This window comes from Chlorocebus sabaeus, chromosome 12 (genome assembly GCF_047675955.1).
Source record: "Chlorocebus sabaeus isolate Y175 chromosome 12, mChlSab1.0.hap1, whole genome shotgun sequence".
Lineage (NCBI taxonomy): Eukaryota > Metazoa > Chordata > Mammalia > Primates > Cercopithecidae > Chlorocebus > Chlorocebus sabaeus.
The window spans coordinates 66568786-66594377 of record NC_132915.1 but is presented as its reverse complement, the minus strand read 5'-3'; the positions used below and the strand labels follow the sequence as shown (position 1 = coordinate 66594377).

General features: G+C 38.0%; 1 protein-coding gene across 2 annotated transcripts in view; it reads right to left on the bottom strand.

Annotated features, from left to right (window-relative positions):
• Window positions 1–430: 430 nt before the first annotated feature.
• The window catches only part of DCAF10 (DDB1 and CUL4 associated factor 10), a 70679-nt gene continuing 45517 nt past the window's right edge, over window positions 431–25592 (bottom strand). For both annotated transcript variants that reach the window (XM_007968689.3, XM_007968688.3), the window contains 4 exons: window positions 13174–13376; window positions 10751–10861; window positions 7939–8084; window positions 431–6987 (listed from right to left, as the gene is read on the bottom strand). In XM_007968689.3, the coding sequence (XP_007966880.2) occupies window positions 6619–6987; window positions 7939–8084; window positions 10751–10861; window positions 13174–13376 (829 nt within the window). In that variant the 3' untranslated portion in view covers window positions 431–6618. The remainder of the gene's footprint in view (window positions 6988–7938; window positions 8085–10750; window positions 10862–13173; window positions 13377–25592) is intronic.

The window sequence follows — 25592 nt, the reverse complement described above, 5'->3', positions numbered from 1 at the left end:
CGGCTTCCCAAAGTGCTGGGATTACAGGCGTGAGCCACTGCACCTGGCCTACGTGGAACCTTTCTAAGTATGGGGCACTATGTAACTGCACGTATGCAACCCCTTTAAGCCAGCCCTGAATAGAAGTCTCTTTCAGCTACAGCTATGGAATACCAAGATGATAGTTATCTTTGTCCCTTGAGTTCCCAGTACTAAACTAGGCATATAATAGCGATTCAAATGTTTGTGGAATGAAAAACTGAGTCTTAACTTGCAGTTTGCCAAGTCAATGAGAAATGTTTGGTTGCTTATGGTTAGAACAAATCTTACCCTGATGAATATAGTCTGTTAATTATAATAATAAATGATGGATTCCTCTATTACTGAATAATCTGCACACTGCATTCTGCTGGCTTCATGAGAGCTTGAAGCCACATATGGTGAAGGTTCATTTGATTAATTCAAGAAATATTTATTGAATAACTACTCTGTGTCAAGTCCTGTACCAGGCACTGAGGATACAATAATAAATAAAACAGTCTCTGCCCTCAAGGAGCTTACAGTCTAGCATAGGATCTTAAAACACCTCAGAACCTACTGAGAAAACTCTGGTTATTTAGTATATTATCTAGAATACTCCATATTTCCTTAAAATGTGAATCTAAAATTTATCAGAAAACACAGTTGGGCAATTGAAGATGCAGGCAAATTTAAAAGAAAATTCAGATATTCACCCTTTAATGTAAAAACCATGAAATCTAAATGAGGGAGAAACTTAAGAAAGCTGAAAATTCTACCTATTTTAAAGACTTTGGACCAGATTTAAACTTCAAAAATTATTTTATTATCTCTGGGTGACATTTTCATTTATAATGGCATTTATATACACATACATATAGGAGGTGTATGTGAGATATATTCCTTGGGGCTTTTGATAAAACCCATATCTTTATTCCTAGTTCATTTACAACTAAAGAGAGCAGCATAATGGTAACTTTGAGATTTTCTTTTTGATAGTAATTTCCATTATCACTTGGGAGAAATTCTTTGGACATGATTTAGAATCATTTCTAGAATATAAATTTCAGTATAATCTTATTCTATAATGAGACAAAACTGTGTCTTTGTAACAATATGTGATAATTTAAGCCTATGTTTTTAATGGTTATTGAAAAAGTTTAATGGCATCCAAAATACTCTTTTGTCTATCTGAATTTTTTTCCTGTACTCTTCTTCTTTTTTCTTAAAAGCATGATAGACCCCTCTGCAAATACAGAGCCTTTGTTGTTGCTTTGCTGTACTTTGGTACATTGCTGTTTATTCCTTAATCTAGCAGCATCCTTAGTTTGTAGTATATCTCACTTAGTTGCAACTAAAAAAAAATTGGTAGCCTAGGCTTTAACTGGGAGTTTCTTTTATCTAGAAGGTTACTGGGAACCTTTCAGAAAAGTGGAAAGCAACCAAAAGAGCTGTCTCAAAGACTGTGCCCCCCAGAGTTTTTCCAGCTCTTCCTGTAGACACTCTGAACAGGCACAGTTATCTCAAGTCCAAGCTCATAACAGCATATTAGAAGAAAGTGGGGAGCCTGTTAGAGGCAGGCATATTGATAGTGTGGGAGGAGACATAGCAAATTACTTAGCAGATACTTAAAAAATTTTTAAATCCAACAGCAATCTGAGGCAAATGATTTGATTCTGTATACCTCAGGGCTGAGAGAATCACTTTATAACATATTTGTTATAGCCCTTTACATTTTACGAAGTGTTTTACATACATCAGAGCTGGATACTTATAATAATACATTATGAATATAACTTTAAGTTTTCATTATGAAAATGTGAATTATACTGAGCATGATGTTTAAGAAGAAGGCAGAAAGGTATACGAACATACCTGAAATACTCACATCAAAAATAATTACAAGTTTTAAATTTTGGCACTTAAGAGATATACATTAGCTATCCAAAAATTAATATGTATGGTTTCCTTCAAGACCAACACGGGGTATCACTGAGTGAATTTTCACAGCACTCAGTGACTGCTGGTCATTAAATGGGGATGATTGTCATCAGTATAAGTATCACACTATTTGTCCTGCTAAATGCAAGTTTAACAGATACTTATGGATGCCAGTACCACATATTCTGACAAATAAGGGAAACACTAGGCTTTTAAAAGATTCTCAGAGTGTTTTCCCTATATTGCACTTTCTAGATAACACAATTTTAATAATGATATAATGGGATCTTGGTTCTAGACACAGGAGTGGGGAACACATGAATTACCTTTTTCTTGTTCCTTTTCTTAAAATTTTTAGTATAGTCTCAGGAATATAGCAAGGAGAAATAACAAAATATACATGTGCTTTGGGCTTCTAAGGAAAAAAGACCACCCACACACATTTTTAAAAGACTAAAATAGATGTCTCTTCTGCTTTAGCCATTTCATTTTCACAACTGAAAATAAGGAACTACTATATATTTGATGTCCCTAACTCATTAAACATAGCATTGCCATAAATGCACTGTTCTGCAGAAAACTTTTTAAAACAGGAGCACAATTTGTACTACATTTACTAACAATTATACTACATTACCAATTATGAATTATGAATAAAACTGAATAAAATTCAGAGTAAAAAACATCAGATTAGATTTTACACTCAAGTGAAATGGGGTTTTGAAATGTTAAGTAATTTCCTCCAATACTATAGCATTCCTGATGCCCTTTAATTCCTTGATTAATATTCCTTGATAACTTTTTGATCATCCCCATACCTCAGGGAGGACAAAGGTTCTTTTGAGTTTGCTGGCTGTTAATTTTTAATTCTCATCTGTGTGGCTCTGTTTTTTTCACAAGGCCATTTATCCTTCATTTTTCTTTTCTATTTTACAGCTGCTTATTCTGCTTGAAGTTTTTTAGTTAGGAATGGCCAGAATGTGTACCCTGAGTTTATGATAGTCTCATGGAAACTGTTAATCTTATAATTTTTTTTTACATGATACAAATGGTAAGCTAGGTCTATAATAAAAAAATAAAAATAAAAAAAAAAAATAAAAATAAAAAACTTCCAGAAGATACTAAACAAATAACAGGCCAGCTTACCGTACTTTACAAACTAAAGAGCACAGTGGTAAAGCAGTAAGCACAGGCTTTGGAAAAAGAAACAAACGTGGGTTTGAATCCCAGTGCTGCCTCTCACTGCCTACTCCATGACTTAAGGCAAGTCATTTAATCTTTCTGACCCACTATTCCCTCCAAAGTAAACTGGGGCTCATTCCACCTACTCTGCAAGTTTTTGTGAGGGTTAGTAGTGAAGTCTGTACATTATTTGACACATGACAGGTACTCTATAGTAGTTAAAGAATCATTGGCTGAATTTTGAGTTGGGCAACTTTGCTGGTCTAGCATCTGACATGGAACTCTTTCCAGAGTTGATACGATTTATGAAATTTCTTTTGAATATCAATATGACTACTGTACTTGGTAGGTTATTTTTAAATAATAACATAGTTTGGGTGTTTTCACCTCCAAAACTAATTTTATTTTATCTATTTCTTTTTTTTTTTTTTTTGAGGCAGAGTCTTGCTCTGTTGACCAGGCTAGAGTGCAGTGGTGCCATCTCGGCTCACTGCAACTTCTGCCTCCCAGGTTCATGCGATTCTCCTGCCTCAGCCTCCTGAGTAGCTGGGATTACAGGCGCCCGCCACCATGCTTGGCTATGATTTTTGTATTTTTGGTAGAGACAGGGTTTCACCATGTTGGCCAGGCTGTTCTCAAACTCCTGACCTCAAGTGATCCACCCACCCCAGCCTCCCAAAGTGCTGGGATTACAGGCATGAGCCACCATGCCCAGCCTATTTTTATTTTTTGAGACAGGGTCTGGCTCTATTGCCCAGGGTGGAGTGCAATAGTGCGATCTGGGCTCACTGCAGCCTCCGCCTCCCAGGCTCAAACCATCCTCCCACCTCAGCCTCCTGAGTAGCTGGGACTATAGGCGTGTACCAACATGCCCATCTAATTTTTGTATTTTTGGTAGAGACGGGGTTTTGCCATGTTGCCCAGACTGGTCTGGAACTCCTGGACTCAAGCGATCCTCCCACCTTGGCCTCCCAAAGTGCTGGGATTACAGATGTGAGCCACTGTGCCCATCCCTATTTTCTTTAAAAAAATGTGTTTTTTACAAAATGTATGGCAAGTCTATGTATTTACTGTGCTTTTGTGGTAACTTTCTCAATGACAAAAAATTTCCGGTTTTGTTAACATCCATGGTAAAATGATCTAATTTCAAAAATTTGTTTTAGAGCCAAGATCCTTTTAACCTCTATAAATGTGTGTGAATAGCTAGTTGGCAGGTCCTACAAAGAAATGTCATTTTTATTGATATATTTTGGGTTGTTTAAACATTTATGTAAGATTTAAAATACTTTTCTTCTTATGGCTAGAAGTCTCAGCTTCTACTCCCATGCCTGCCTTTTTAAAATCTATTGGCCAGTTTAAGGGTATTCACAATAATACAACTTAAAGACAAAATGTCCGTAAGTCATTGTTTCTAACAGACAGCATAACACGGTAGAAATTGCCCTGAGCAAGGAATTAGAAGACTGGAATTCAAGTCCCAACTCTGCCACTGACTTTGCGGGATGACCTTAGGCAAGTCACGTCACTTCTCTCGTTTGTCAATTAATGCAAATGATTCCATTCTAAGTTATTTTCCACCTCTAAAATTACTTTCATTACTATTATTGTTTATTAAATAAGGAAAACAGTTTCTGGGAATTGTCTTAAGCACCAAATGGGTAGAGAAGAATTTTTTTTTTTTTTTTTTTTGAGACAAGTCTCGCTTTGTCGCCCAGGCTGGAGTGCAGTGGCGTAATCTCGGCTCACTGCAACCTCCACCTCCCAGGTTCAAGCGATTCTCTTGCCTCAGCCTCCTTGGTAGCTGGGATTATAGGTGTATACCGCCACGCCTGGCTAATTTTTGTATTTTCAGTAGAGATGGGGTTTCACCATGTTGGTCAGGCTGGTCTTGAACTCCTGACCTCGTGATCTACCCACCTCGGCCTCCCAAAGTGCTGGGATTACAGGCATGAGCCACCGTGCCTGGCCAGGTAGAGAAGAATTTACTGCTGATTAAGGTTATGTTTTTCAACCTGCAATCCAGAGACCCTCAGAATGAAGATTACTTGAGGTTCCTATGAAAAACGCAAATTCCTGTCTTCCCCCTGGCTGAATCAGAATCTCATAAGGTGAGGCTCAGGTTTCTGCATTTTTCACAAGCTCTGTAATGGGTACAATACACCCTAATATTTGAGAACCAGTGGCCTAGAGAGAATGCAACCTAAGAGGGCAAGGCTAGTGCATAGCTTAAATTGCTCCAGCCTTTGGTAATCCCTTCTAAACACAGTGCCACCCATGTGGAGGAGACTGCAAGAAAGCTGTTATTCAAAGAAGAACAGTCAGCCTTGTGCGTGAGTCCTGCTTTATACTTATGTGTTTCATAAGAAAACACAAGGCAAGTCTTCATATCAGCACTTAGTCTTGATATCCAAGTCACTGACTACCGTACTTATGATAACAGCTTGAAGAGGACTGCAACTCCCCCTCACTAATGGTGACAGAGTTGGCTTGTGACACCTGGCTCAGGGAAGAAAAATGAGTAAACCCCTACCTCTACTCTTGATTCCTCTTCTACCCCAATACTGTTAACACATCATCCTGTGTGATTCAAATAATCTGGCAGATGAAATACAGAAAATCTAAGTCACATTGTTCTTATCACTCTATGACCAGATATTGTACTAATCTAATTTTAAAAATCCTTTTCTGTGCAATAGAAATAACTAAAGCCCATTCTGTCTCCTTTCCTTTCTAATGCTGTTGATAGGAACAAAATATCAAGTAAGGATACATGCTAGAGATATTAAATTCATACAAGTAAAGTAAATTACAAAGAGAGGTGGTAATATTTGCTTCTAGAATTTCACAATAAAATCCCTCTCGCCATGAAAATCTTTTTATAATTTTAACAGGAAACTTAAAAGACATTTTGTTGTAAGATTATCTTAACAATTATAAGAATAATGCCATTATCTGTGCTCAATATGGATAAACATAACAGCAACTTTAAAAGACCAAGTATACTCATAGGTGAAGATGAAATTTCTTTTTCAACAACCAATATGCCAATATCCAGTTTCTAGGTTTTATTCAATTCTAATGTCATGGGTTTCTCCTACTCCAATCAAAACTCCTGCCAAATGTCCACAAAATTGACACCAAAATCAACAAACACAAAGAAAGAGAGGGACAGGGAGAGGAAAAGAGAGAAATAGTGAGGAAGAAAGGAACTTGACAAGAGCTACCATGCAAAATGACCAGAAGAACTGGAGTTCAGTGGCACAGATCAGCAGGAGCAGAGGAATGCTGAAAAAGATGATGCTGCATAGAGTCTAACTTGGAGATGCCTGTATGATGCTGGATGACCAAGTACTAAGGTCACAAGTGTGTTCATGGACCCATAAGAACCAGGATCTTGACCCAAACTTATAAGATCTTCTAAAAAGAAAATACTTCATCTAAATTGAAGTAATTCCTAAGTCAACACCAGAAGAGTTCCTTATTTGATGTAAGTTGTGCCTAAAACTTTGGCTGATACAAAGAAACCCGTCCACTAAGGCACCCTGAGGCAATCTGACAATGTGTTGGAGAGAACTTTGTTGTTAGTACCACATCATTATGAGAGTACAGAGAACGGATCACCCGCAAGGGACTGGCTTCTTTGGGCAAGCAGTCAACAAGTTCACTGCACTGTTTGTCAAATCCCAACAAACGAATCCCATAGCCATGTGGGGAAGAAATCATTCGCCCATCGGGGCTGAAGCAAAGTTCTTTGATGTAACCCCTGCCTACATTGGCTTCTTCAATGTAATGAGTCAGTCGTAGAGAACAGCGAGGTGAGACAGGTCGCACTGGAGCTCCTTCTTGGAATTCATAGACACAAGTACACTAGGGGGAGAGAAGGGAGACAAACCAAGGTTACAGAGCCCAAATAGGTCTACAGATATTCCTTATTTTTAAAAAGCTCAACAGATTGCCAAAGCCACAGAATTGTTACAAGAAATCACTCAGAATAATGCTATCCCCCTCCCAACTAACAAAACTTGTAGGCCCCGTACTTTCTTATCTTCATAAGCTAAGCTTATTCTGTGTTATTATGCTTTAAAGCCTTTTGTTCCCTGAGGCTGCCTGTGACTTCTGTAGTAATACATTCTCTTTTCTAAGGGCAACAACAATGTTGATATTTTAAAAATTCCTGGAGTACATCCAAGCCCTAGAGTATCTTACCTCTTCCCCTATACAATTCAAAGGCTCTTCTCTTCTCTCCTTTCAGTTGTGGCCTCTAGGACCAGTGAGATCCTTGGAAGACTCTTGCTTTCCAGAGTGATGAGAATCATAAAGTCATTTAACACCTTTCCCCCTAGTCATCAGTATAGTCCCTTCCTTTCCCAGAGTTTCCCCTGGTTTTTAAAAAAAGAAAATTATGATACTCAATTGGCTTAGTAAAATCTCACATTTAGCCAGCTTAGCTGAAACATTTCAGACCAATGTTTATGATACAAGGGTTTTTTTTGTTTTGTTTTGTTTTGTTTTGGGGGGGGTGAGATGAAGGAGGCAAGATTTAAGAAGCTGGGCAAAATCTGAGCTCATGCTGGCCTTTAAAGTACATCCCACCTTGTTCAACTCCCCAAAAAGGAGAGGAATAAGAAGAGTTTGGAAGGGATAATGATACCATATGAAGCAAGAGAGGACAGAAACAGGAGAGTCGAGAAGCAGGATCTCTAGCAGTATGCCCTTGAAGGCAGAGACTGCAATCAGTGATCGGCCTAAGGTCTGCACACACGGCAATGGCAATTTGTCCAATGAGCCCTGTTGAAGGTGGAGTGCTGCTGCCTGTACCTCCTCATCATCACTGTTGCTTGAGCACCGAAGAAGAGTGGCCCAGCCTTTTGGGTGCAGCTGTAAGGATGTGATGCAGTTTCCGTGGTCACTCTCACCAAGAACTTCAGGGGTTACGACTTCAAGACTATTTCGTGGTGAAACTCCTGAGATACAAGAAAAGGAGGATGTGGAATTTGTATTATCAAAAAACTAAGGCAGTTCATCAAAGCTTTTATTTCTGGCAGCCACCTCCCATGCCATCATTCCTTAGTCTGCCCCTTATGCTACCATATGTTAAAGAGCATGGTACTCCCCAGTGTATGGTGTGTGAGTTTTGGCAGGGTGAAGGTGTGGGGAAATGGTATAAATAGAATGAAAGAATCCAAGTTCCCATAGCAGTAATCATCGCCGACCTAAGGCTAAGGCATAGAAGCTGACTAGGGGTTCTTACATCTCAGAAAGCTCTTTATTTAAGTAAGAACCAAAGTTATGTGACATGAAAGGACTCTAGAAAGGTAAAAGGTTACAATTCTCATCTTATTGGACCTGGTGCTTTCTGGTCCAGAGAAGGAAATACCTGAAAGCCACAAGAATTGCCTTTAAGCAAATAAAAAGATCAGGACTTATGCCCCCGCAACAACACTATAAACAAAAAATAAAATTTTGGAGGTGAGGAAGGACACCTCACATAAAGGCATGTCAAAACAAGGGATGGGAGACATTGCCAATCATACATCTTCCTGGTGATTCTACTATGCCTCATCATTTCCTTCTGCCTAACTCCCAATGAAAATGACTGCTGGAGTAAGGCACTGTTACTAATGGGAGTGTGTTATATCCTTCAGGTGCATGAAAAAACACTCTCATAGACACTGTAAGGAAGCAACTTAGAAACTTAATAGCAAGAGAAATATTTCAACACTTCTCTGACTGCGGAAGGAGTTACTTTGAAGGTAATGAGCTCCCTCTGTCAGATCCTTTGTGAATTGCTTGTCAAGCAGATGTGTTAACTTCTTTTTAAAGATTCCATTTAGATTACTACATCATTAACAGAAACCTGTGAAGCTCTCAATTACACTGCTATAACAAAACTACTGAAATAACTATTTCACATGTGATTGAACTTTAACAATTTTAGAGAAAAACGCTTAAGAATTAATTTGGAAAACCTATAATAAAAGCAGACAAAAAATGCATTCTAAGTAGGTGGTTTGCTAACTGTGCCCCTTGGGGTTCCTCAGGAGCTGGCAAAAGTGGGAAACCACGTGTGAGCTGAGGTGGAGATGGGGTGAGGAAGACTGGAGGTTCAAGAGCCTCCCTAATTTTTCTTGAACCAGAGCTACTTTGATTTTATTTGCGCTACATCTCTAAGAATCCACAGCAGATTTCATGTCAAAAATAGAGTTCTAATGCTGAAATGCATTTGAAAGCCTCTGCTCTATACAGCTATTATATCTGCCAAAGGATGGTGTTAACATACTCTGACATCTGAAGATGCAGGATTTCCAACATTTAGAGCAACTTCACCTATAAGCCCCACCTTCTCCCATGTTTTCCCTCTCTTTCCACCCTCTCATTTTCCTCTTCTTTCCAGCCTTCTCATATATCATCTCTTCCCTCATTCTCAACTCTCTGTGGCATAGAACTGCTGTATATTTGTGTTTGTGTGTTTACCACTGGTCAATAACAAGCAAGCATGTTAACTATTCTTTTCTTCTTAAATTAAGTTTCTTTTTCTTGTGGATGGTGTAGTCAATCAATAAAGATTTTTCTCAACGATTATTAGAAGCCTTGACTTGTTTCCCATAGCACAAGGAGAAGGAGAACAGGAAGAATCTGCAAAAGATGTTTGTGTTACAAATCAAAGGAAAAATGTTATACTTCTGGGCATAAATCTTTACATTTAAGATGAGGAGCCTTTAACCTTAAAGTGAAATATCACAGACTTCAATATCCAGAGGCAAGTGGATAGGCCATAGGTTAGGTTAGAAAGAGCTCTTAAACCATTCTACTGACATAAGTAGCCATGCAAGATAACCAGCATCTTCCAGGCAAAGCCACCCAGTGAAAACACAAATTAGAAGTCTGAGATTCAGTCTCTGCCCAAAATATCAAGGTAGAGAAATCTCTATTTCCAAAAGTGACTCAAAATGACAAAAAACAAAGCCATATCTGGCTCTTAGTTCACAAAGAGAAGAACAAACAGTAAATAATGTAAGAGCTTAGATGTGGATTAGTATGAAGAGGAATAGTATGTGGAATTTGTATAGGTAGAAACCATTTCAATTGGGGGGTGGAAGGTATAGGGCACAGCACCTAGTTCTGCCAGAATGGCTAGGAAAAAACTGGGAAATACAGAGTGGAGCCAGATGGTATCTTTATCCTACAAACCCTTTGAAGCTGTCAGGCATTGCACAGACAAAGAAATGGCAGAGCAAAAAGTCTGAGGGTAGCCAGGTGACTTTCACAATTACCTGAAAATTCATGCCTTATATTTATACAGAACTTTCACATGCATAATCTCATTTAATTTTCACAACAATCTTGATTGAAATCTACATTTCTGAACTACTTCCTCTCCAAACTACACCAAACTAAGTCCAGCTAATAAAACCAAAGCTCATATTCCATTAAGATTTAACTCAAGATATTCAACCCCAGAGACTCTCGGTTAGCTTTTTGAAGATGATGACTGAGGGATAAATCACCTCATCTCCATTGCTTTTATTTTTATGGATCAAAACCATAAAATTGATTTTAATCAATCAATAATTAATCATATTGGCAGAATCTGTTGTTACAAGATTATAAAATCCAACTTTTAACCTACCTTCTCTTTGAGAGGCTCGTGACATGTGTTTCTCAGAAGAATTAGAATCACTATGATGACAAGGTGAGCCAGAAACTCTAGGACCAGATGAACTTGATGAAGTGGTCAAATCTTAAAAATATAAAAAATTCTGACAATAAACCTAGCATAACTCTGGTAGTGGCTCTTCACTTTTTAATTATTCTGCTCGAACCATAGTTTTAACATTTAAAAAAAAATGGTCATATATAACTGGCCTATAAGACTGAGGAAGGCAAGACAGCTCTTTGAAGTGTTCTAAGATCTAGTCCCTTTCTGAATCTTTTATATTAAAGACTTGACTATGTGAAATAAAAATGAAAAACAAAATAATCATAGGAGCATCTTTGGATCCTCATCATTTCTGTACTAAAATGAAACCAAAAAATTCAATGAAAATGAAAACTAAGCTCTTAAGCCTATTGTTTTTATGTTAAAATAGGGTCCAAACATCAGGCCTATTACCACAAACATGAAGAGATTCTTCTTTAAAGTATACCAAAAACTTCCATTATCATTACTGAAATTACGTGAATAGTCTTTTTTTTTTTTTTTTTTTTTGAGACAAGGATCTTGCTATGTTGCCCAGGCTGGACTCCTAATTCCTGGGTTCAAGTGATCCTGCCACCTCAGGCTCAGCATCCTGAGTAGCTGGGCCTACAGGCATGCACTACTGTGCCAAGTTTATGTGAATACTCTGAAATGTGACACAAAGTTTACATTGAAAAAAATAAAATGAGTATCAGGTAGTGGAGTCTGATATATTACTCCAAATAGCAATGTCTATTTCATCATCACATTTTGATAGTGGTCCCACACCTATGTTAAGAATTCTTACTAGTCTAATATCCTGTGATATTATTATCAGAATTACCGTTAGAAAACTGAAAACTTTGTTGGTTTTTGAGTTGAAATAGGCCAACTAGACATTCAAAATCACTATTTCTCACTAAGTTAGAGTTGCTTATCATGTTTAACTTAAAAGGCAAATTTGAATCTAAAAGGATTATACTCGTATATTTATGAAATCCCTTGTTTGCAAGTAAGTTGGTAAAACTTAAATTTCTAGTTTTAGCAATTACACCAGGCACTGTAGTACAATGATGTCTGTACTTTCCCAAAGGAATCTTCGGAAGTAGTCCTGTGCACATGGAGAAAGATTCCAACCTTTTTTTATTTTTTTATTTATTTTTTCTTTTTTTTCTTTTTTCTTTTTTCTTTTTTTTTTTTTTTCCCGACACAGGGTCTCTCTCTGTTGCCCAGGCTGGAGTGCAGTGGGGCGCAATCGTGGCTCACTGCTGCCTCAACCTGCCAGGCTCAGGTGATCCTCTTGCCCCACCTTCCCCAGTAGATGGGACTACAGATGCATGCTAGCATATCTGGCTAATTTTTGTATTTTTCATACAGACAGGGTTTCACCATGTTGTGCAGGCTGGTCACAAACTCCCAGGCTCAAGCGATTCACCCACCTCAGTCTCCCAAAGTGCTAGGATTACAAGCGTGAGCTACTGCACCTGGCTAAATTTTTAAGTTATTTGTAGAGATGAGGTCTCCCTATGTTGCCCAGGCTACTCTTGAACTCCTGGGCTCAAGCGATCCTCCCACCTTGGCCTCCCAAAGTCATGGGATTACAGGTGTGAGCCCCTGTACCTGGTCCCAACCATTCGAAGCTGCTTTTTAATAGCAATTTATTAGCATTCTATGTTCCAAATGCTTAAGTCTTTTTTCCCCTGGATTTTGTTTATAATGTAAATTATATAAATTTGTTCATAATGTAAACCACTCACCTCCTTCCCAAAGGTAGATGAAATATAGTCTTTTTTAAATCACATAATGTTGATAAAATACAATACTTAAGTTTTTCTGAACCCTAAATTCACTTAAGTCTAACAAAATCAGCAATGGGAGAAGAGACAGAGTTTTAGCAAGAGAGTGTTTAGAGAGTAATGAGGTAAGATGGCACCAACTATCTGTGTCTGGACATCTATAAGTCTAGGACACAGACAGACTTAAAACTAAAACTCTGTATTGACCATAACTTAATAAAAGCTCTGCTTGATTCCAGAAGGACTTAAGACCTTGTGCCATCACTAATTTTTGAGATAGTGATGATTTTAAATTACTGATGAAAAGATCCTGTGGCTAGCATAAAGCTAAAAGAAAATACTTTAGGGTTGGCAGTTATTCCTCCTAGTCCATTTGTGATTCAGAGGTACATATGAATGATATGTCAGAGATACATACAAATCATTATACTTGCTTGGATAAAAACCCATCACTGAGCTTTCTAAAGAATGCCTTTTGTCTTCCCCTTTCCTGCTATCATTCTCAGAAAAGAAACATATATTATCTCTATGTTTGAGATTCTTGAGAAAAATCTTTTTGACCAAAAAAGAAAAGCTTACCTGAACTTGAAGTAGTTCTTCTTGCTCTTAAAATGGGATAGCTGCCTACTTCTAAAGACTTAGTTAAGTCAAGATCATGCAAAATTAAGAGATATCCAGAGGACGTTGAAATCAACATTTTGGAACAATCTGGTGTTAACCTCATTCGCATAAGAAAACGTGTGTGAAAGAATTTCTTATGTGGACACCCATCTTCTGTATACCTACAGGAGAAACCAAGCCAACAAAATCTAGAGTTATCATAAATATAACGGTTCAGTAATAATCATATTTTTGCCCTTCAAAATAAAATTTAGGGAGGATGATGCGAGCTTGGTCAGTGGGCTCAAAGTTACAATTAGGAGGAATAAGTTCTAGGGTATTATATTGCACAGTAGGGTGATGATGGTTAGTAGTAAGATATAGTATATTATAAAATAGCTAGAAAAGTGACTGTTACATGTCCTTACTGCAAAGGAATGATAAGTGCATGCTAATACTGATTTGCTCATTATACAATATATATGTATCAAGACATCAAATTGTACCCTATAAATGTGTACAGTTACAATGTGTCAATTAAAAAATATTTGAGGCCAGACATGGTGGCTCATGCCTGTAACCGCAGCACTTTGGGAGGCCAAGGCAGGAGGATTGCTTGAGCCTAGGAGTTCAAGACCATCCTGGGCAAGATGGTGACCCCATCTCTACAAAAATTTAAAAAATTAAAATAAATTAGCTGAATGTGGTGGTGTGCACTCACAGTTCCAACTACTCAGGAGGCTGAGGTGGGAGGATCACTTGAGCCTAGGAGTTTGAGGCTGCAGTGAGCTATGATCACACCACTGCACTCCAGTCTGGGTGACAGACAGATAGACGCTATCTCTATTCAAAAAAAAAAAAAAAGAAACTTCAAAAATGAGATGTCTTTCCAATAAATTTTATTTTATGTTAATAATTATTATTTAAAATAATATATGTTGTTTTAATCAATTGTAGGCTAATAATATTGTAACGATCATTAAATCCAGAAGAAATGTAACACTAATAGCCCTGTGGTCACAGAAAACAATTTTAAAAATTAATGTCAGTTTACATGCATATTTTTGATACCGATAAGAATGATCAGTAGGCTGGGGGTGGTGACTCACGCCTGTAATCCCAACACTTTGGGAGGCTGAGGCGGGAGGAGAGATGGAGCCCAGGAGTTCAAGACCAACCTGGGCAACATAGCAAGACCCTGTCTCTACAAAAAATAAAAAATTAGCTGGAGACTGAGGTGGGAGGATGGTTTGAGCCTGGAATGTGGAGGGTGCAGTGAGCTATGATTGTGCCACTGCACACCAGCCTAAGCATATAACAGGATATAATTCTATGAGAAAATATAGTGAAAATGAGTACTAGAAGAAAAAGTTGTAAAACATCCGGCTGTTAAAAAAAAAATAGAATTTACAGTCAATGTATCTTTAGATTTACACACATGCTTAATGTTTTTGCTCATTATTCCTTCCTTCATCTCCAACATTCCTTTTTGATCCTTTCTTTCTGAAGTGCATTCCTAAGATTGATTTTTTTTTTTTTTGAGATGGAGTTTTGCTCTTGTTGCCCAGGCTGGAGTGCAATGGTACTGTCTCGGCTCACTGCAACCTCCGCCTCCTGGGTTCAAGTGATTCTCCTGCCTCAGCCTCCCAAGTAGCTGGGATTACAGGCACGTGCCACCACACCCATGCCTGGGATTACAGGCATGAACCACTGCACCCGGCCAGAATTTTTAAAGTTAGACTTTGTTGAGGTAAATTCTCTCATTTTTTTATTGTTCTGAAAATCTTTTTTATTTTATTTTTTTTGAGACAGAGTTTCACTCTTGTTGCCCAGGCTGAAGTGCAATGGCACAATCTTGGCTCACTGTGACCTCCGCCTCCCGGGTTTAAGTGATTCTCCTGCCTCAGCCTTTAAAAAAAGATAAATTTTTTTAATGGTGTACATGATGTTTGAAATATGTATATATTGTGGAATGGCTAAATCAAGCTAATTTATATATATATATCCTCACATACCTAGCATTTATGATGATAACACTTAAAATCTACTTTTAACAAATTTCAATTATATATAATAACAGTAAATTGTCATTAACAGTGGTCATGTTGTACAATATAAATCTCCCGAGTAGCTGGGATTACAGGCACCTGCCACCACATCCAGCTAATTTTTCATATTTTTAGTAGAGACAGGGTTTCACCATGTTGGCCAGGCTGGTCTCAAACTACTGACTTCTGGTGATCCACCGCCTTGGCCTCCCAAAGTGCTGGGATTACAGGCGTGAGCACCATGCCCGGCCTGTTCTGAAAATCTTTATTTCACTCTTTTTTAAGAGACTGGGTCTTCCTCTGTTGCCCAGGCTGGGGTGCAGTGGCACAATCATAGCTCACTATAACCTCAAATTCCCAGGCTCAAGGGATCTTCCCACTTCAGCCTTCCACGTAGGTGAAACTATAGGTGTGCACCACCACTCCTGACTCATTTTTAAATTTTCTGAAGAGATGGGGTCTTGCTGTGTTGCCCAGGCTAGTCTTGAATTCCTGGTCTCAAGTGATCCTCCCACTTGAGAGCCACTATGCCCAGCTCAACTCATCTTATTGAATAAAGGTTTAGCTGAGCATATAATTTTAGGTCGTTGTTGCTTTCTGAATATTTAGGATAATTTCCCACAGAGTTCTATCTTCCATTGTTACTATTTGTGAGTCTGCTATTAGTCTGACTGTCACTTTGAGTAATTTATCTTTTTTCCCCCTCTGGTTAATCTTCTCTCTGTCTTTAGACATATTTCCATATGTCTAAATTACATATGAAATTTACATACACTGCAATTTCACCGGTATATGTAAATTTGGATCTTTTTTTATTTATCTTTATTGGGATTCGTTTGACTTTCCAAGTCTTAAGATTCATATTATTCATATATTCTGAAAGTTTCTCAGGCATTATTCCAATATTATCTATCGCTGATTTTCTCTATTCTTTTGGAGCTCCAAATATATGTATGAAACATTCAGGTTTGACTCTCCTTTTCTTATAACTTGCTCCTTTATATTTTCTATCTTTTCATTTCCATATGTTATATTCTGGGTAACTTTTCAATATCTATTTTCATATATATATATATATATATATATAATTTTTTTTTTTTTTTTTTGAGACAGAGTCTCACTCTGTCGCCCAATGCAGTGGCATCATCTTGGCTCACTGCAACCTCCACCTCCCAGGTTCAAGCGATTCTTCCACCTCAGCCTCCCAAGTAACTGGGATTACAAGCACCTGCCACCACGCCCAGCTAATTTTTGTATTTTTAGTAAAGACGGGGTTTTACCATGTTGGCCAGGCTGATCTCAAACTCCTGACCTCAAGTGATCCACCTGCCTCGGCTTCCCAAAGTGCTGGGATTACAGGCATGAGCCACCGTGCCCAGGCAGTTTATGCCCTTTATTTTAAAATTTCCTTGTTGGCTAGGTGCAGTGGCTCCTTTGGGAGGCCAAGGTGGGAGGATCACTCGAGCCAGGAGTTAGAGACCAGCATGGGCAACATAATGAGACGCTGTCTCTACAAAAAAATGTAAAAGTAGCCAGGCAGAGTATCGCACACCTGGGGTCCCAGGTACTTGAGAGGCTGAGGTAGGAGGATGGCTTGAGCCCAGGAGGTCAAGGTGGTAGTAAACTATGATTGTGCCACTGTATTCCAGCCTGTTACCCAGGCTGGAGTGCAGTGGCACAATCTCGGTTCACTGCAGCCTCCTCTTCCCAGGTTCAAGCAATTCTCCTGCCTTAGCCTCCTGAGTAGCTGGGATTACAGGTGTGCGGCACCACATCCAGCTAATCTTTGTATTTTTAGTACAGACAGGGTTTCACCATGTTGGCCAGGCTGCTCTCAAACTCCTGACCTCAAGTGATGCACCTGCCTTGGCCTCCCAAAATGCTGGAATTATAGGCGTGAGCCACCGTGCCAGGCCTAAAAAGATAAATTTTTTTAATGGTGTACATGATGTTTGAAATATGTATATATTGTGGAATGGCTAAATCAAGCTAATTTATATATATATATATATATATATATATATATATATATCTCCTCACATACTTAGCATTTATAACACTTAAAATTTACTTTTAACAAATTTCAATTATATATAACAACAACAGTAAATTGTCATTAACAGTGGTCGTGATATTGTACAATATAAATCTCTTGAACTTATTCCTCCTAATTGAAATGTTGTATTTTCAAAATTTCCCTCCACTATACTCCACCTACCTGTCCCAGTCCCTGGTAACCACCATTCTACTATCTGCTTCTATGAGTTTTTGACTTTTTTAGATTCTACATGTAAGTGATATTTGTCTTTCTGAGCCTGGCTTATTTTGCTTAATATAATGTCCTCCAGGTTCATTCATGTTGTTGCAAATGACAAATTTTCCTTCTTTTTTAAGGCTGAATAGCATTTTGCTGTGTATATTACAACATTTTAAATCCATTCATTCATTGATGGACATTTAGGTTAACTCCATATCTTGGCTACTGTGAATAGTGCTGCAGTGAACATGGGAATGCAGGTATCTTTTCGACATAGTAATTTAATTTCCTTTGGTTATATACCTAGTAGAAGGATTGTTGAATTTATATGGCAGTTCTATTTTTAAGTTTTTGAGGAACCTCCCTACTCTATTCCATAATTTGTATCTAATGACCTTTGTTAATTCTTACTAATTCTGGTAATTTATCTGAGAAATTTCTAAGATTTTCTATATAGATCAAGGATTAGAAAACTTTGGCCTATGGGCCAAATTTGGCCCACTTACTGGTTTTATTTGTTTTAAAGACAGGGTGTCCATCTATTGCCCAGGCTAGAGTGCAGTGGTGCAATCATGGCTCACTGCAACATTGAACTCCAGGGCTCAGGAGTCCTCCTGTCTCGCCCTCCTGAGTACCTGGGACTACAGGTGCACACAGCCACATCTGGCTAATGTTTTAAGTTTTTTGTTGTTGTTGAGACGGAGTCTTGCACTGTTGCCCAGGCTGGAATGCAGTGGTGCGATCTCGGCTTACTGCAACCTCTGCCTCTCAGGTTCAAGCAATTCTGCCTTAGCCTCCCGAGTAGCTGGGATTACAGGCACCCGCCACCACACCCAGCTAATTTTTTTGTATTTTTAGTAGAGACGGGGGTTTCACTATGTTGATCAGGCTGGTCTTGAACTCCTGACCTTGTGATCTGCCTGCCTCAGCCTCCCAAAGTGCTGGGATTACAGGTGTGAGCCACCACACCTGGCCATGTTTTAAAATTTTTTTGGAGATGAGGTCTCACTACATTGCCTAGGCTGGTCTGAAACTCCTGGGCTTACACAATCCTCCCACCTTGGCCTCCCCAAGTAATGAGATTATAGGCATGAGCCACTGTGCCTGACCACTGCCTGGTTTTATAAAGAAAGTTTTTATGAACACAGCCACATGTATTCATTTATGTACATCTATGACGACTCAGAGACTGTGTAGCATACAAAGCCTAAAATATGTACTACCTGGTCCTTTACAGAAATAGTTTGCCAACCCCTGATATATCATCTGTGAATAATATTGTTTTCTTCTTTCCAATCCATATATAATTGTTTTCTTCCTTCTTTTATTGCACCAACTAGTACCCTCCCCCACTTCACCCACCCCATGACACTGATGAACAGTAGTGGTAACAGTGAGCAAGTTCTTCTTCCAGATTTTAGGGAGAAAACTTCTTAAGGTTCACCATTTTAAAATGTGCTGTAATTTTTTAGTATATACTTTTGGTAAATTTCCTTCTATCTCTAGTTAATTAATATTTCAGGAGTTTCATTGAGGTATAACTTACATGCCATAAAACTCACTCATTTTAGGTGTAAATTAAGTAATTATTTATTTATTTTTATTTATTATTTATTTATTTTTTTTTTTTTAGACGGAGTCTCGCTCTGTCACCCAGGCTGGAGTGTAGTGGTGCGATCTTGGCTCACTGGAACCTCTGCCTTCCAGATTCAAGCAATTCTCCTGCCTTAGCCTCCCGAGTAGCTGGGATTACAGGCGCCCACCACCATGCCCTGCTAATTTTTGTATTTTTAGTAGAGACGGGGTTTCACCATGTTGGCCAGGCTGGTCTCAAACTCTTGACCTCAGGTGATCCACCCATCTCGGCCTCCCAAAGTGCTGGGATTACAGGCGTGAGCCACCATGCCAGGCCACAATTAAGTAATTTTTTAGTAAATTTAGAGAGATGTGCAATCATCAACACAATCCAGTTTCAGAACATTTTCATCACCTTAAGAGATTCCTCCTGCCCATTAGCAATCATTTTCTGTTCCCACTCTAGCTCCAGGCAACCCCTAATCAACTTTCTATCTCTATAGATTTACCTATTCTGGATATTTCATATAAATAGAATCGTACAGTAAGTAGTCTTTTGCAAATTGGCTTTTTTCACCCAGCATACTTTTTTGAGGTTCATCCATGTCGTAGCATGTATCAATTCTTTGTTTTCATTGCCAAATAGTATTCTGTTGCATACATATACCACATTTTGTTTATTTACCACTTGCTGGATATTTAGATTGGTTCCATTTTTTGCTTATTATGAGTGCTACTATAAACATTCATGTATAAGTCTTTGTGTGGCCATATATGTTCATTTCTCTTGAGTAGATATCTAGGAGTGGAATTGGTGGATCATATGGTAACTCCATGTTTAACATTTTATGAAACTGCCGAATTGTTTTCTAAAGTGGCTATTCTATTTTACATTCCCACCAGCAATGTGGGTTTCAGCATTGAGGGTTCCAGTTTCCCCACATTCTTGCCAATACTTGTTATTAACTAATAATATGGAGTCTTCCAATCCACGAACATGGACTATCTCCCCATTTATTTACAACTTCTTATATTCCCTTCAGCAATGTTTTATAGTTTTCAGTGTGCAAATCTCATACCTCTTTTGTTAAATTTATTCCTATGTATTTTACCCTTTTTGATGCTATTGTGAATGAAATTATTTTCTTCATTCAATTTTGGATTGTTCATTGCTTATAAGTAGAAATACAATTGATTGTATATCCTGTGAATTTACTAAACTTGTTTATTAGGTCTAGTGGATTTCTTGGTAGATTCCTTACTATTTTCTATATACAGAAACATACCTCCTGCATATGAAGACAGTTTTACTTCTTCCTTTTCAATATGATTGCCTTTTCTTCTTCTTTTTTTTTCACCTGATTGCACTTCCAGTGCAATGTTGCACCTCCAGTATAATTTCAAATAAAAGTGGTGAGAGCCTTGCTTCCAATCTTAGGGGGAATGCATTCAGTCTTTCAATGTTAAGCAAGATTCTTAGCTGTTGAATACATTCCCTTTTATGCCTAGTTTTATCACAAGGAGATTTTGTCAAGTGCTTTTCTGTCTTGATGATCATATGGGTTTTGAACTTGATTAGTATGATGTATTACATTAACTGATTTTGGGAGTTAAACCAACCCTGTATTCCTGGGATAAATTCCACTTGGTGATGACATAAAAATGTTTATATATATTGTTAGATTTGCTAATATTTTGTTGAAGATTTTCCATCATTTTTTTTTTTTTAAGGAATATTTGTGGCTTCTATTCTTTTTTTTTTTTTTTTTTTTTTTTGAGACGGAGTTTCGCTCTTGTCCCCCAGGCTGGAGTGCAATGGTGTGATTTTGGCTCACTGCAACTTCCACCTTCTGGGTTCACGGGATTCTCCTGCCTCAGCCTCTCGAGTAGCTGGGATTACAGGCATGCACCACCACACCCGGCTAATTTTTGTATTTTTAGTAGAGATGGGGTTTCACCATGTTGGCCAGGCTGGTCTTGAACTCCTGACCTCAAGTGATCAGCCTGCCTTGGCCTCTCAAAATGCTAGGATTACAAGCATGAGCCACCACACCCAGCCCTGTAGTTTCTATTCATATGGTATCCGTCTGGTTTTAGTATCAGGATAATACTAGACTCAAAGAATGAGTTGGAAAGTATCCTGTCTCCTCTATGTTCTGGAAGAGTTTGTGAAGGATTGTTATTATTTACTATGTAAATATTTGATAGAATTAATCAGTGAAGCCATTTGATTCTGGGCTTTTCACTGTGGGAGTATTTTTAAATTACCAATTCAGGCCAGTCACAGTGGCTCACACCTGTAGTTTCAGCACTTTGGGAGGCGAAGGCGGGCAGATCACTGAGGTCAGGAGTTTGAGACCAGCCTGACCAACATGGTGAAACCCTGTCTCTAACTTTTGTAAAAATACAAAAGTTAGCCGGGGTGGTGGCGGACGCAGATCACTGAGGTCAGGAGTTTGAGACCAGCCTGACCAACATGGTGAAACCCTGTCTCTAACTTTTGTAAAAATACAAAAGTTAGCCGGGGTGGTGGCGGACGCCTGTAATCCCAGCTGAGGCAGGAGGATCACTTGAACCCGGGAAGCAGAGGTTGCAATGACTCCATCTTAAAAAAATTAAAAAAATTTACCAATTTGATCTCTTTACTTGCTGTAGGTCTATAAGTCTATAGATTTTCTATTTATCTTAAGTCAGTTTCAGTAATTTGTGACTACCTAGGTGTCTACCTGTTCATCTATGTTGCCTAATTTGTTGCTATAAAGTTGCTCATAGTACTCCTTATTAATCCTTTTAATTTTTGTAAGGTTGGTTATGATGTCTCCGCTCTTGTTTTTAATTATGACTGAATGTTGAATTTTATTCCTCATTTGAAACAATCATACAAATTTACCCATTTTATCTGTTAATGGGGATAATTATATTAATACAGTTTCTATTGATAAACCATCTTTTCATTCCTTGAGTAAGCCCGACTTGGTCATGATATTTTCTATAATGTAGGGTTCAATTTCCTTGCATTTAGAATATTTGTGTTTACATTCATATTGCAGATTTGCCTTTCTTTTTTTAAAATATTATCTTTGTTAAGTTCAAGTATCATGGTCATACTAGTTTTATACATGATGTAAGAATTCCCTTTTTCAATAATCTGATCAGTTTAATAAAATTAGAATGTTCTCTTATTTGCAGTAGAAGTCACCTGTAAAATGTACAGAACTGCTCTTTTATTAGTACTGTAGGTAGGTTTTAATTCATTTTTTCCATTTCTTTAATGGCTGTGGCAGAGGTGATATTCAGAATATTTAAATAACAAGCACTGCACAAACACTTGCCAGTCAGAATAGATGCAGATGGCTGTGCTGGAACAGGGTCCTGGAATCGCCATATTGTGTAACGGGAGCTTTTGCTACTGAATCATGGGAAGGTTTTGAGGGAGGTATCTCTAGAAGAGGGGCCTGGGTAGTCAGAGGGTGTCAGAGGGTAACTCAGGGCACTGCCTATTTATGAATTAGTATGGAAGAAGTTCAATCTTTTAACAGTGCTTCAGCTGAACCAGTACATATTGGCTAAATATTAGTCCTAGTAATAGGTGTATTTCAGGTTTTCTATTTCTTCCTTTGCCAGTTTTGCTAAGGTGTATTTTTTAGTAAACTGCCTATTTCATCAAAGTTTTCAAGTATATAGGGAATAAAGCTCATCTATCGTCTTATTCTATACTGTTGTCTCTTTTTTGTTGCTGATATTAGTTATTTTTGTCTTTTTTTTCTTGATGAATCTTGCCAGAGAATTGCCTATTCAATTAGCTTTTTTAAAAGAGCAGGCTTTAAAAAATCCTCTATTATATTTTCATTTTTAACATCATCAGTTTTGTGCTTTTACACTTATCATTTCCATACATCTACTTTCATTGGATTTATCCTTTTACTTTTTTCCAGTTTTTTGAGGAAGATGCTTAGTTCATCAGTTTTCAACCTATCTTCAGTATGATTTCTTCTTTGATTCATAAATTATTTAAAAGCGAGTTTATAAGTCTCTAAACATGAGAATTTTTAATTAATAACTAAATGATACTAAGAACAGGGAAAATGGTTTGTATAATAATAGTTCTTTGGTACCAGCTGAAACCTACTTTGTAGTTCAGGACATGCTCAATTTTTGTACCTGTTCTAAGTTTGCTTCAGAGGATATTTTTACTAGTTGTTGGGAGCGGAATTCTAAATATGTGTAATACATCAAGCTTATTAATAATATTTAAATCTTCCACAGCCTTATCCATTTTTCTTTGTTTGTTGTTGTTATTGTTTAGACAGAATCTCACTCTGTCACCCAGGCTGCCTCACTGCAACCTCCGCCTCCCAGGTTCAAGCGATTCTCCTGCCTCAGTCTCCCAAGTAGCTGGGATTACAGACGTGTGCCACTAGGCCCTGCTAATTTTTGTGTTATATTTTTTGTTGTTGTTGTTGTTATTGTTTTGAGACAGAGTCTCACTCTGTGGCCCAGGCTAGAGTACAGTGGTGCAATCTCGGCTCACTGCAACCTCCACCTCTTGAATTCAAGTGATTCTCCTGCCTCAGCCTCCCAAGTAGCTGGGATTACAGGCGCCAGCCACCACGCCTGGCTTTTTTTATATGTTTAGTAGAGATGGGGTTTTGCCATGCTGGCCAGGCTGGTCTCGAACTCCTGACCTCAGGTGATCCACCCACCTTGGCCTTCCAAAGTGCTGGGATTACAGGTGTGAGCCACCACACCTGGCCTAAATTTTGTATTCTTAGTACAGACAGAGTTTCACCATGTTGGCCAGGCTGGTCTCCTGACCTCACGTCATCCGCCCACCTCAGCCTCCCAAAGTGCTGGGATTACAGGCGTGAGCCACCACACCTGGCCCATTTTTGTCTATCTTATCTATTAGTAAATGAGAGAATGCTGTTAATATTTTCCACTGAGATGGAGATTTCTCACTTCTTTCTTGTAATTCTCTCCACTTTTGCTTTTTATATTTTTATGCTATGTTTTTAGGTGCATACAAGCTTTTATATTTTAGTGAAATTAACCTTTTGTTATAGTACCTTTTTATCAATAATGCTTTTTGCCTTAAACTTTATTTTGTCTGCTATTAATGTAGCTACAACTGTTTTGTCTTTGATGTATAATTCTGTTTGTTTTTTCTCATCCTTTTACTTTCAACTTTTCTGGGTTTGTATGTTTTAACTGTGTCCCTTACAAAGAAAATACAGCTCTGTTTTATTTTTAATCTAATCTAACACTGTCTATTTTTAACTGGACAGTTTAGTCCATATACGTTTATCACAATTATTAATATTTGGATTGAAGCTTAGGTTATCTGCCTACCAGTTTTATGCTTTGTGAAATAACAAAAAATATTTTTCCTGAAATTAAGGAAATTTATTTTATAAGCCAGTTTTCATCATGAACTATACAACTTGGTCTCCTTCCTGTATAATTTTCTCCAACATTTTTAGTTGCAGTATATGACTAGTTTTGTGCTTCTTAATTTATCTTTTCTTTTAAATAATTCTCTTTTTTCCTTCCCTTCTCTGCTTCTATGGGATTCATCATGTTTTATTAGTTTTTTACCCTCTACTAATTTGGAAGTTATCATTTATATTTCTATTCAAATTTTATTTCTAAATTTTAGTAAACACATTCATTTAGTAGGTATGCTTGTCTTTGTCTAAAGATAACCAATAGTTTTGTCTTCCACTCAAGAGTATGGGTAGCTACAAATCTCTAAGAATAGCCCCTCTCTTTTTACATATGACCTCTAAAAAGAATATTCCAAAAATGATGGCCACACACAGTGGCTCATGCCTGTAATCCTTGTACTTTGGGAGCTGAGGCAGGAGGATCACTAGAGCCCAGGAGTTCAAGACTAGCCTGGGCAGCATAGGGAGACCCCGTCTCTACAAAAATTAAAAAATTAGGTGGGCATGGTGGCACATGCCTATAGTCCAAGCTACTCAGGAGTCTGAGGCAGGAGGATCACTTAAGCCTAGGAGATCCAGGCTGCAATGAGCTGTGACTGCACCACTGCACTACAGCCTGGGTGACAATGCAAGACCCTGTCTCAGAACAACAAAAACAAATACACACAGAAATGATCATGGTGTGTTTACTGTATTATCATTTCACCATGGCTAGCAAAGCAGGCATGTTTCAATTATTTTTCAAACTTCAACTCTGTAAGTATCAATTTCTTTAAAAGGAGACATTTTGTTGGAATGTTTCACAACAGAGGCATAACTGGCATTTTAGGTGGGACAACTAGTCCACTCTGCACACTGACCTGTGTACTGCAGGATGTTTAGAAACTCTGGTCCTTGCTGACTAAATGCTAGTAGATAGCTGTCTTCCCCCGTAGTGACAACCAAAACTGCCCCACGCTTTATTTCTAAACACTCCCTTTGAGATCAGTACCACTCCAAATGAGAACTACTCTTTTAATGCATGAAAACAAAAGAACAAAAATTGCAAAATAAATATATGTAGAATTGAAGGAA